The 13,157-nt window shown below is 40.1% G+C and overlaps 1 protein-coding gene across 1 annotated transcript in view; it reads left to right on the forward strand.

Annotated features, from left to right (window-relative positions):
- LOC128685089 (uncharacterized) overlaps nt 1-13,157 on the forward strand; it is a 156,803-nt gene that overhangs the window by 105,147 nt on the left and 38,499 nt on the right. The window contains exons 3-8 of the mRNA XM_053771586.2: nt 1-116; nt 510-674; nt 1,247-3,265; nt 3,567-3,890; nt 8,199-8,450; nt 9,929-10,153. The exon at nt 1-116 is cut by the window's left edge and continues 68 nt beyond it. Of these exons, the coding sequence (XP_053627561.2) occupies nt 1-116; nt 510-674; nt 1,247-3,265; nt 3,567-3,890; nt 8,199-8,450; nt 9,929-10,153 (3,101 nt within the window). The remainder of the gene's footprint in view (nt 117-509; nt 675-1,246; nt 3,266-3,566; nt 3,891-8,198; nt 8,451-9,928; nt 10,154-13,157) is intronic.

The raw sequence follows: 13,157 nt of genomic DNA on the forward strand, positions 1-13,157 counted from the left end.
CCCGCCAGCATCTTGCTCGACCAATTATCCCAGACGGTGGGAGGAAATTCCAGGTTTACGTCTACGGGGAGGATGGTCAGCTGGCTCAAAAGTGGATCTCTCTCCAGGATATCCAGGTAAGTGGAGTGTAGGTTGCAGGGAGGTAGTAAGATAGTAACGAGTGAAGGGTGGAAGACAGATTACGCGGATAGTAACTGGAGTGAAGGGTGAGGACATGTTAAAGGGAAGGAAAGGAGGTAGTAACTCCAATGCCTCAAGGTGGAGAACAATATAAACGTGTTACTGTTTTTCTGCAACGTTTAGAGATATGCAACATCCTCCCCTGCTCTGGTAGACAATGTCCCTTTAACGGATATGCAACACTCACTCTATAGTAAGCAACATCCATAAACAGAAATGCAATACCACAACACATGTGTACAGCACGTGAATACAACATGTCTTAGTTATAAAACAATAAAACCAACCATGTTCACTGCATTCTAATAATTTCTGTCTTTCTCTCCCAGGACCTGCTACTGGCACTAGGGCCTCACGGAACGGGACAAGGAGGCAGTGGGTGTGTGAACTTCTACAACCGGACTGGAGAGTTAACTCCAGTCAGCCAACCACGACCATCTCTCCCGACACGCCCTCAAGACAACATCCAGGGTGTGATTGCCATCGTGCAACAGGTGGGTCTCGCGTTGGAACGTTCGATTCCTAAGTTAGAACGATTCAGGGTTTTGGAGCATTTGGGGTCTCGTGTTAGAACGTTCGGGTTCTGCTCTGAAAGCGTTAGGGTCCCGTGTTGGAACATTTGTAACTATTGTTGTAAAATGCGGATTTTTTTTTATTCATGGAGTGGGACAAATATCGTTTGAAACTGCCAGATTTATCTCGGGACAAATCCATTATAATAACTACACGAAATTCGTGATCTCCATAAAGATTAAAATACACAATTTTGTTTATAACTAAAAATAAAAATCTTCGAAATATCCAACGCATTTTTAGTCATATATTGGATTAAATAATGGAAGTACATTATTTACTTTCGTTTATGTGAAAACGATAAATCCGCAAGGATCATGCAGTTGCAGGGCAATAGGAGATACAGAAGTCTGATCCAGAGAAGAGGAAAAGTATTTTCAATTCCTTGTATCAACAGCCCTTGAATGACATCAACGCAACCCCTATGTTTTTACCTTAGTAGGGTTAGTCAAATATTAAAGCCTAACTGCGTGTGTGTGTTTGGCTTCTGCAGGTGGTGTCGTCGGAAGTGGCTCAGAGCCAGCAGCAGCCGCCAGTCTTCCCTGCAAACCTCACTGAGAACTCTGGTGAATCCATCGAGATCCCTGAAACCATCCTTCATAACCTCCTCAGTATACCTCACCATCTAACCACCCAGTGGCAGTTCCCCTCGACTTTCACACCTTCCCTCAACGACCCTTCCACTTTACCCCAGGCTGAGAGCACGGCTACTACCAGCGACCAGCCTACCACAACTGATATTACCACTACATTCCCGGAAGTCACCACTGTTCCCGATACCACAGGTGAAGTTCTGACTATTGAGCTATCAGACAGCGGTAGTCAGGTGCTTAAACTGCCGGGTAACGACAGATGGAACAGTCGCTTCCCAGGTTTTGATCCATTGTTTGTCGAAGAGGATGAAGGAAATTCCAGCACTCGTCAGGATCTCGAGCCCACGAATGACTATCATTCCAACCCTAGTGATCTGCTTGAGACGGTCATCCCCTCCAATAATGAAGCTACACCTGACGGAGGATTCACCTTATGGAATTACACAACAAGCGTCGCTGATGCTGCTCAGGAACCAGGAGAAACGACCACACTTCACGATGGAAATTTTGATTATGACATATCGACCGTCGTCGCATCTACCACTGACAAATTACATCAGGTTACATATGATGAAAATAACAACCTTCTTTCTACTCGAATCGATGCAGAAGACCCGCTTTTGTCTACCCTCACTGACCTGTACGCCCAATCTTACAATAATGACAACCCTCCACAACCCCTGAATGTCGCACTCACAACTAGCAACTTAGATCAAGAGACTCTTGCGATACAACACAACTTTGAGAGTGACACTATAGCTAACAACTTAGATCAAGTATCTACTGCTACACAGCACAGCTTTGAGAGTGATTTTACAACCAATGACCTAGTTCAAGAGACTACTACAACACAGCATTACTTTGAGACTGACTCTTCCACCCATTCACCATTCCAGTCGGCATTCATTGATTTTGCCACGAATGTCTTCCTCGACAACACTCAAATGACTCTTATATCAGAAACGCCGACTACAATTATTCCAATAGAAACACAGACCACACCGATTGCTGTAACTGCATCTTCAAGAATTATAACAACAACAGACTCAGTAGCAGAAACATCAACAGTCACTCAGCCCTCAGTGACCCACCATATTAATACATACTCAGCTACTGGGCAGCCCGATCGTCTTGACACATTGGCAACAGCTAATTCCGACAGGACTTCAGTTTCCCTTGACGAAAATTTGCTTTCTCTCGACATCCGCAATCCTTCATTACCACAAAGCCCTTATGATATTATTCCAGCTGAGGATACAGAGCCCTCAAGCACTACTTTAGTATCAAGTTCTTCAACTGCAGATCAGAAAGAAAAGCCCTATGCCCCATACGATGGACCAGCAGCGTTACTGGCGGTCAGCCCCTTACCTAACAATGCACACGATGGCCCTCAAAACGAGTTTGCGATATCAGTCCAACACGCTATTGAAAATCTGAATGAAGTACGCTCTCCGCAACCAACACTCAATTTTTCGACGATTCACACACAAGGAATCAATAATCAGAACATCAGTATCGGAGATTTGCTCACGCAGTACTTTACTACTACCCAAGAATCTCTTAAGGACGACTCTGCTGACGAGTCCACCATGCAAGACTCCACAACGCCTGCTTCAACCACACAAGACTCTACAACTCTAGCACTAACCACGCAGTATCTCACAACAGTACCTGCTGCCGTCCTAAGACCACAACACTCCCTTGCTTCTGAGGAGCTTCATAGGCCGGGTCAGTACCATAAAGAGCCAGAATACAAAGTCTCTAGCGATTCCAGCGTCCTTCCAGCATCCCAGCTGGCCGGGAGCGGTTACCAAGACAGGATTGACTTAGAGGCGCTGCAAGCCAACGGCAACCTGACAGAAGGGGATAACTTTTATGATTACTACGGTGCACCTGTATACCTGGATAACATCCCCGAGGTAAGTTAACATGCTTTAAATCTTCTTTTTTGCACATTTGAGATATCTGTGACATAACTAAAACATTTTTTCTGGTGCAAATACAGCTCGTCAACGCTGAAAAAAAAAAAATAAAGCGAATACAGAATCAAGGTTTGAAGCTGAATTTTGGTGCCTGAGCTCATCTGAAAAGACTAAATGTGGCGAACGTGTCTCCTTTACGTCACCTTAAAACAGATGAAAACTGGCCAGTTCCCTAAAAATGTGTTTTCGTTTATTAGTAACCCTGATGCATTCTTACAACACTTGTTTCTGCTACCAGGACTATTACAACTACGATGTCGACCAACCCGCACGACCCGTTCTGAACGACACACAGCAACTTGACTTCCCGGGCCCCAACGCAACCACTCCATACCATGACCACCATGACCACCACGGGGACCATCATCATGAAGACCATCACCATGGGGACCACCATGATGGAGACCATCACCACCACCCTGTGGACAGTCTAGGACCTCCGGAACCTACAGCCACGCTCCTGAAGGCTCCCAAAGACAACCCGGGTTTAGAGGCGTCCGTCGAAGGTCTTCATCCAGACGTTCGGGAGTTCGTCGACGTCATGAACAATATCACTTTTGAGGTAAAATGTTTTGCGTTTCATTGAAAACATTATTAAGGTAAAATTTGCGATTTTGGCTTAAATAGCAACACTCTTCTTGCCGAATAAGGCAAACGAATATTTGTGCATGCAATAATTTCGCAAATATCATTTTGAAACTAACGAAAAAAGTATATTTCATTGTGTTTGTTTATTATTAAATTATTGTAAACTTATTTAAAATATAGTTAGTTGGATTAGGCTAAATTAAATTTCGCTTGTTATAAGGCTAGGTAAGTTTTCAAAGGTTCTTTTGGTACAGAATTATTAATTTTTACATTAACATAAATGAAAAAATATATATTTAAACGTATAAGATAAAATTTTAGAAAGGACTTAATTTTAAATGAGTTCTTGCTAATTGACCAGTTTTACCTATTCGGCACAAAACACACACACACACACACACACACACACACACACACACACACACACACACACACACACACACACACACACACACACACGCACACACGCACACACACACACACACACACACACACACACACAGCTTCTAGCTGTAAAATCTCATGTCAATAAAAATACACATCATACTAAATCTCAACTTTTATACAAAAATACGATTTACACTTTATAAAGGTGAGCTTTTAACAAAACCAAGATTATATAATGTAAAGTTTGCTGTAGCAGGATTTAATGCTTTTAAGTGAGTCTCCAGACCGGCCATTCCTTTAAAGGTAATGTCATTTTCTTAACCCATCAAGGGCAGTCCAATTACCTTTTCCCTGCTGCTTCGACCCCGTCTAAATGTAATTACCATTTCCAATTCCCACGATGATAACAAAAAAATTAATTTGCGCCTTTCATCCAGTTAATGCAGAGCTATTGATGTACTCTCAGAATATTTAATGTAATATTCAGAGTATTCAGTCTCTTTGATCAAAGACTTTACAGTGTGAGTGTGTGTATATATATATATATATATATATATATATATATATACATGGGGTCCACCTCTGGTGTAAATTGTGGGACCCACAGCCTCGGAGAAGTGGATAAAAAGGCTTCAAGGAAGAATATTTGGATTTCTTCCTGAAGCAGTTTGAATATTCCACTTCCCCTACCGCCCCATCTTTTCATTCTTTTTTTACCAATAGGTATATTTTATTACATAATATGGTACAAAACATTTAATATATATATATATATATATATATATATATATATATATATATATATATATATATATATATATATATATATATATGAAAGGCACCACGTCTAGAACTTTACTGGGGACCCTCATCCACAGAGAAGACAAACGTATCTCAGGGAAAACTCAAGGTTCTCCCATATCCCACCGAGGCAGGGTGACCCAAAAAGAAAAAAAGTTTATCTTTTAACATTTAGTATTTTATACAGGAGAAGGGGTAACTAACCTCTTACTCCCGGCATTTTAGTCGCCTCTTACGATACGCATGGCTTACGGAGGAAGAATTCTGCTCCACTTCCCCATGGAGATAAGTGGAAATAAACAAGAACAAGAACTAATAAGAAAATAGAAGAAACCCAGAGAGGTGTGTGTGCATATATGCTTGCACATGTATGTGTAGTGTGACCTAAGTGTAAGTAGAAGTAGCAAGACGTACCTGAAATCTTGCATGTTTATGAAACAGAAAAAAGACACCAGCAATCCTACCAACATGTAAAACAATTACAGGCTTCCGTTGTACACTCACTTGGCAGGACGGTAGTACCTCCCTGGGTGGTTGCTGTCTACCAACCTACTACCTAGATAATAAAATATTGCTACATTAGATAGTTCTTAGTTACGGTTAGCTAAATAAACGTACTTAAAGTTAATTCATAATTCTGTAGCCAACTTATTGTAGATTTCATTATATCCAAAATTATTTAAAAGGTAATTACTGCATGTATCAATGACGAGATTGGAAATACATGATACTTGATATAACTATCATTCCTATAAGACTGAAAAATATACACAATTCTTACTGATCGTTGATTTAATTAAAGTACTTTGCTTGTAATGAAAGTACATTTAAGTGAAAATCTAATTCTTAGATGTAGAGCATTAGTACTGGAACTAAGGTGGGTAACCCAATTATTTCTGTAAGGTTAGGTTAGGTAAGGTTAGGTTAGGTAAGGTTAGGTTAGGTTAGGTTAGGTAAGGTTAGGTTAGGTAAGGTTAGGTTAGGTTAGGTTAGGTTAGGTAAGGTTAGGTTAGGTTAGGTTAGGTTAGGTTAGGTTAGGTTAGGTAAGGTTAGGTTAGGTAAGGTTAGGTTAGGTTAGGTTAGGCTAGGTTAGGTTAGGTTAGGTTAGGTAAGGTTAGGTTAGGTTAGGTTAGATAAGGTTAGGTTAGGTTAGGCTAGGTAAGGTTAGGTTAGGTTAGGTTAGGTTAGGTTAGGTAAGGTTAGGTAAGGTTAGGTTAGGTTAGGTTAGGCTAGGTTAGGTTAGGTTAGGTTAGGTAAGGTTAGGTAAGGTTAGGTTAGGTTAGGTTAGGTAAGGTTAGGTTAGGTTAGGTTAGGTTAGGTTAGGTAAGGTTAGGTTAGGTTAGGTTAGATAAGGTTAGGTTAGGTTAGGCTAGGTAAGGTTAGGTTAGGTTAGGTTAGGTTAGGTTTGTCAAGAAACAGGACAAGTGTTTCCTGACGCGGGTCTTAGTCATATGATGACCTGTAGCTGGAGCTTTTAGTCATCTGACCGAGGCCTTCCGCTGGCTTATCGATGCACTCCTTTAAAAATTATGGTTATAAATATAACCATTTAGCTTTTCAATTTTCATAAAATATTTATAAAAGCCATTTTATAAATAATAAAAAACTATAACTAAACACTAGTTTAGCCATTTTATATCCAAATTATTTTGTGCTAATTTGTACTTCTAAATGTAATTTTTTTCACTAAAAAAGTGCAATTACTTTTCGTACGCGTTCTAAACTAAGTGAAAGAAATGCTCCAAAACTAAATTAAATATTTTTGTTGATAAACTCCAGAGAGAATAATACTATGGGAATTACTCAGCCCAAATATTTCTGTTAGTTTGGGTTTGAGCAGGACGTGCCTAGTATGGGCCAGTAGGCCTCCTGCAGTGACCCTCTTGTTTTATGTTCTTATGATGGATATGAATTTTATTAATAAATCCACATGACAAACATTTATATACACTTTTCTAAGAAAAGGATTTTATTCCTTTAATTACAATAAACTGTTACATAAGTGAGAGATTGAAATAAATTACTTAATGGAAAATACCTGTACGGTAAGGAAAAGTAATTAAATAACATAAGCTTAATTTTTAACGGGGTGGACCGGTAAGCCGGTGGAAGGCCTCGGTCAGATGACCAATAGCTCTGATACATGCTTACAGATTGTTAGTGCATTTATTCAACATATTAAAATCACAAGAATTTAATGAATGATTGACCATAATGGCATTTCTGAATAAGGTTTGTTTTAGAATAACGTTTTCTAGACAAGACTTCTTTACGTCGACTTATTCTAAGTTTGAATTCTATAAACGAATAAATATAAATATATAGCAATAAACGGTAGGAATATTTAGAATTATAGACAATATTTTTAATGATAGAGGAAACCGTAGTGTGAAAGGCTAAGAGGATCACACTGAGGGTGAGGGTTCGATCCCGGAATGGGTGAAAAGTTGGGCATGTTTCCTTACACCTGCTGCCCCCTGTTCACCCAGTGGTAAGTAGGTACCTGCGTGTTAGCCGGCTGTTGTGGCTCGCATTCTGAAGGACAACATTAACCTAAATTACCCGAAATGCTTTGCGTAACCAGGGGATTTCTGTATATGTTAGCTGGATTTGTAATAGTTGCATTATGTACTTATAAAACTAAAGATTTATTATTATTATTATTATTATTATTATTATTATTATTATTGTTGTTGTTATAACATACATAATACTGACCTATGTGATTAAAATGTTTCTTCCAAATTCTTCTTTATTATTGGCTGTGTAATATGAAAGGGAAAATCGTTATTATTGTAAAGTCATCTTATTTAATTCCAGATTAAAGGTGACAAGAGTTATCCCTAAGATATTATTCAATAAACCACAAAAATATATATTTGGATAAAAATTTTAATCTCCACAGTCAAATAACTACAAGTTACAGGGATTGGTTGCCACACATGATTAAGGCTCTCGTTCGAACTATTTCCCCCAAATTTCCTGACAAATATATTCCCACCACCATCAGCCACCCTCTGGAGATGCTTTTCCTACTGGAATGGTGATATTTCTGCTAAAATATAGTAATGACAATGACGTGTGATTCCTGCAGGTATACAAGCGAGCCGCCAGCCATCACAAGAGAAGGAACTTCGTCATGTCTCCTCTAAGTCTGATCTCCACCCTGGGTATGCTTCTGATTGGGGCTCGCGGTTCTTCCTCTGGGGCCCTCAGCGATCTCCTCCAGATGGACAAGTTCTTCACCTTCAACCCTCACCTCATCCTGAAGAATGTGACGCAGTCGGTGCAGGAGACTACAGATGCCCACGATGTTGTCTTACTGAACCAGTTCCTCGTTGAGAAGGTTCATTAGATCCGCGAATGTTTTACACAAAGAATATAACACTTATTCCGTATGGGTCACTCAAAGCAAGTTATTGTATTGCATGAAGCGTTGTACCATTGTGTAGGCTCGATCCTCCGTCAGCTAATCGTGAAGCATACACTCAACTGCACTCACTACAAGCTATACACTCAAAAAAATATGACCATAATAGCTTAAGAGTCTTAGGTCATCTATGTGATTATCATTTTGAAATTACGGATTCATAGCAACAGAAAGAACTAAAATCGTGGCGTTCCGGGTTCAGTAGTTAGTCTGCCGACAAGTTATACGTATATGGACCGGGAAAAAAATAACAATTACAAAGAAATCACAGTGAAAAGTTGAGATAGTTTTCTTTTCCTTGCGAGATCATCCTCAGCGTACTAGTAATGAACTTCACAGACTGAGACAGCGTTATACATCTCTTCGTTATACTGTTTTCTTTTACACCTGAGTTTTCCTCGACCCACAAAGTAGGCAGTACACCAGTGGTCCATAATCTAGGTTGAAGTAGTCAGTTCTACTCAGCAGATAACCTCGGTGTAAAATTGCTATTACTTGTCTCTCATGTACTCCCATGTAAGTGTTCTCTGTGATGTTTCACCATTTTGCTGATATTCCGATAAAAACTTTTACAGTGAGCTCTGGCACAACGATGATATTATGGTTCTCGTGGTAAATTTAACACTAGTAGCGTTATTTTGACCCTTTATTGCCTAATTATCATTCACGGGTCTTCATTGCATAATAGGAGATACAAAATAACAGCGATCTCGTTAAAACCAACGATCTCTTTAAACAAAATTAAGCTGATGCAGTGTTTGTAAATTATAATTTGGAGACTTCAATAATAGTTTGATAATGAGCAAAAATATAATCACATCGTCATATAAACGGTATATGCGATATAATGTGTATTTCTCATTGCGGAGGCTTGTGTATCACTCAGCGTAAGTGAACCAAAGAGGAAAGATAGCTTCAATTACTTGGATCGAAAGCCCTTCACTAGCACCAAGGTACATTCCATATAGGGATAAAATGCAATATTATTTCTTAACACCAGTGAACATATATTTGCTTAGTATTTCCTATTTCCCACTGAAATTCAAAATTTTGAAAGATTTTGATTTTTCGCTCTCCCGTTTTCATTTTGCTTCCTGGCATTCTCTCTCTCTCTCCCTCTCCCTCTCTTTTATTCCTCTATTAGTATCATTTTGTCCTTCCATTGATTCTTCTGCTATATCTTCGTATATTAATTACATTATTATTAGCACAAACTTTCCCTCTTTCACCTTCTCTCCTTCAGAAAACAAACTTTTTTCGTCTTCCTCTTCCCCGTTGCTAGGAAAAGGAATACTCAGCTAGCTCCTTCCCACATCCTGGAAGGGAGCCGTTACTCTCCTGCCTTCTAATACCTCCAGATAAGAAATCCTTATTCCAGTTCTTGCTTCCACCAGGAAAAGAACCCTTACTCCACCGACTTCTTCGCGCGAACCATCAAAGTGTTCTACGACGCCGTGATTGAGGATGTGGATCCGGGAGAGCTGGACGACACTGTCCGCCGGCGCGTCAACGACCTTGTCAGAAGCAGCTCCAAGGGCAAAGTGGATGCCTTCCTGCTGGAGAACGAACCCTTGTTCCTCACTCCGCCCCTCACAGCCGTTGCCACCAGCTTCTTCCACGTGAGTCTTACACTGAGCCTTGTATAGTTTCCGTTGACGGAGATCTGTAGTGACGTAGGTATACCCAGCCGAAAGTGCTCCTGCAGTTCATGAGTATTGCGATATAATGGCAGAAATATGAAGCAAAAGTAATGCCAGAGAAGGGATAAAGCTTTTAAAATTCTTCATACGCATATTTTTAGTCCTCTCTCTCTCTCTCTCTCTCTCTCTCTCTCTCTCTCTCTCTCTCTTTGCCCTTCTCTCACTATTCCTTCCTTTCTCTCTTTCTTGCTCACCCTTCACCCACCTCTCACTTCCTCTCCCGTTTCCTTCTTGACTCCATACTTTACCTAAATTCCGTAAGCCTTTATCTTCATCCAAACCCTGCAATTTTCTACACGCAACCAAAGCATTGCAATCATCTCACATAACTGAAGTACAAGCGCCTTCTCTACCCCTTCTTCCCTGATCTCCAAATCACTCATCTTCTCTTTTCATTCTCCACTGCCTCCATCCCCAGCTCATACTTCCTCTATTGCCCCCAATCCCACCTCCTCCCCCATTCCTCACCATTACCCTCCATCTTCTCAGTCCAGAGTTGCTTCTTCTGTTCCTCCATCTTTCCCCCTCCACTCCAAATCAAACTGTCTCCCCAACATTCGCTCCGTCCATTCCTCCGCGAAAGCCTCAATACTTGGCTTCGCTATTAAATTAACCAATTAAGTGAGGAGGTTGCCTGGAGGCCAAACATTTCTTCTCTTAGCACGTAATGAGGCCATTTCCTCTAACTAAACCTGTGATGAGGGTCTGTTGTATACACTCATCCCATGTTCTTACAGACAGGTGGGCGACTCAAGCTGCATTTTTTTTTTACCTTTCGACGAATTGGTTGCCAGGGCTATAAAAATAATGAACTAACAATAATAATTATAAAATTTAATAATAATAAAGGTAGTAGGTTGGTAGACAGCAACCACCCAGGGAAGTACTACCGTCCTGCCAGATGACTGTGAAACAAAAACCTGTAACTGTTTTGCATGATGGTAGGATTGCTGGTTTCTTTTTCTGTCTCATAAACACGCTAGATAACAGGGATATCTTGCTACTCCTACTTACACTTTGGTCACACTTCACAGACACGCACATGCATATATATATATACATACATCTAGGTTTTTCTCCTTTTTCTAAATAGCTCTTGTTCTTTTTTATTTCTTCTATTGTCCATGGGGAAGTGGAAAAGAATCTTTCCTCCGTAAGCCATGCGTGTCGTATGAGGCGACTAAAATGCCGGGAGCAATGGGCTAGTAACCCCTTCTCCTGTAGACATTTACTAAAAAAGAGAAGAAGAAAAACTTTATAAAACTGGGATGCTTAAATGTGCGTGGATGTAGTGCGGATGACAAGAAACAGATGATTGCTGATGTTATGAATGAAAAGAAGTTGGATGTCCTGGCTCTAAGCGAAACAAAGCTGAAGGGGGTAGGAGAGTTTCAGTGGGGGGAAATAAATGGGATTAAATCTGGAGTATCTGAGAGAGTTAGAGCAAAGGAAGGGGTAGCAGTAATGTTAAATGATCAGTTATGGAAGGAGAAAAGAGAATATGAATGTGTAAATTCAAGAATTATGTGGATTAAAGTAAAGGTTGGATGCGAGAAGTGGGTCATAATAAGCGTGTATGCACCTGGAGAAGAGAGGAATGCAGAGGAGAGAGAGAGATTTTGGGAGATGTTAAGTGAATGTATAGGAGCCTTTGAACCAAGTGAGAGAGTAATTGTGGTAGGGGACCTGAATGCTAAAGTAGGAGAAACTTTTAGAGAGGGTGTGGTAGGTAAGTTTGGGGTGCCAGGTGTAAATGATAATGGGAGCCCTTTGATTGAACTTTGTATAGAAAGGGGTTTAGTTATAGGTAATACATATTTTAAGAAAAAGAGGATAAATAAGTATACACGATATGATGTAGGGCGAAATGACAGTAGTTTGTTGGATTATGTATTGGTAGATAAAAGACTGTTGAGTAGACTTCAGGATGTACATGTTTATAGAGGGGCCACAGATATATCAGATCACTTTCTAGTTGTAGCTACACTGAGAGTAAAAGGTAGATGGGATACAAGGAGAATAGAAGCATCAGGGAAGAGAGAGGTGAAGGTTTATAAACTAAAAGAGGACGCAGTTAGGGTAAGATATAAACAGCTATTGGAGGATAGATGGGCTAATGAGAGCATAGGCAATGGGGTCGAAGAGGTATGGGGTAGGTTTAAAAATGTAGTGTTAGAGTGTTCAGCAGAAGTTTGTGGTTACAGGAAAGTGGGTGCAGGAGGGAAGAGGAGCGATTGGTGGAATGATGATGTAAAGAGAGTAGTAAGGGAGAAAAAGTTAGCATATGAGAAGTTTTTACAAAGTAGAAGTGATGCAAGGAGGGAAGAGTGTATGGAGAAAAAGAGAGAGGTTAAGAGAGTGGTGAAGCAATGTAAAAAGAGAGCAAATGAGAGAGTGGGTGAGATGTTATCAACAAATTTTGTTGAAAATAAGAAAAAGTTTTGGAGTGAGATTAACAAGTTAAGAAAGCCTAGAGAACAAATGGATTTGTCAGTTAAAAATAGGAGAGGAGAGTTATTAAATGGAGAGTTAGAGGTATTGGGAAGATGGAGGGAATATTTTGAGGAATTGTTAAATGTTGATGAAGATAGGGAAGCTGTGATTTCGTGTATAGGGCAAGGAGGAATAACATCTTGTAGGAGTGAGGAAGAGCCAGTTGTGACTGTGGGGGAAGTTCGTGAGGCAGTAGGTAAAATGAAAGGGGGTAAGGCAGCCGGGATTGATGGGATAAAGATAGAAATGTTAAAAGCAGGTGGGGATATAGTTTTGGAGTGGTTGGTGCAATTATTTAATAAATGTATGGAAGAGGGTAAGGTACCTAGTGATTGGCAGAGAGCATGCATAGTTCCTTTGTATAAAGGCAAAGGGGATAAAAGAGAGTGCAAAAATTATAGGGGGATAAGTCTGTTGAGTGTACCTGGTA

The sequence above is a fragment of the Cherax quadricarinatus genome, chromosome 5 (genome assembly GCF_038502225.1).
Source record: "Cherax quadricarinatus isolate ZL_2023a chromosome 5, ASM3850222v1, whole genome shotgun sequence".
Taxonomy (NCBI): domain Eukaryota; kingdom Metazoa; phylum Arthropoda; class Malacostraca; order Decapoda; family Parastacidae; genus Cherax; species Cherax quadricarinatus.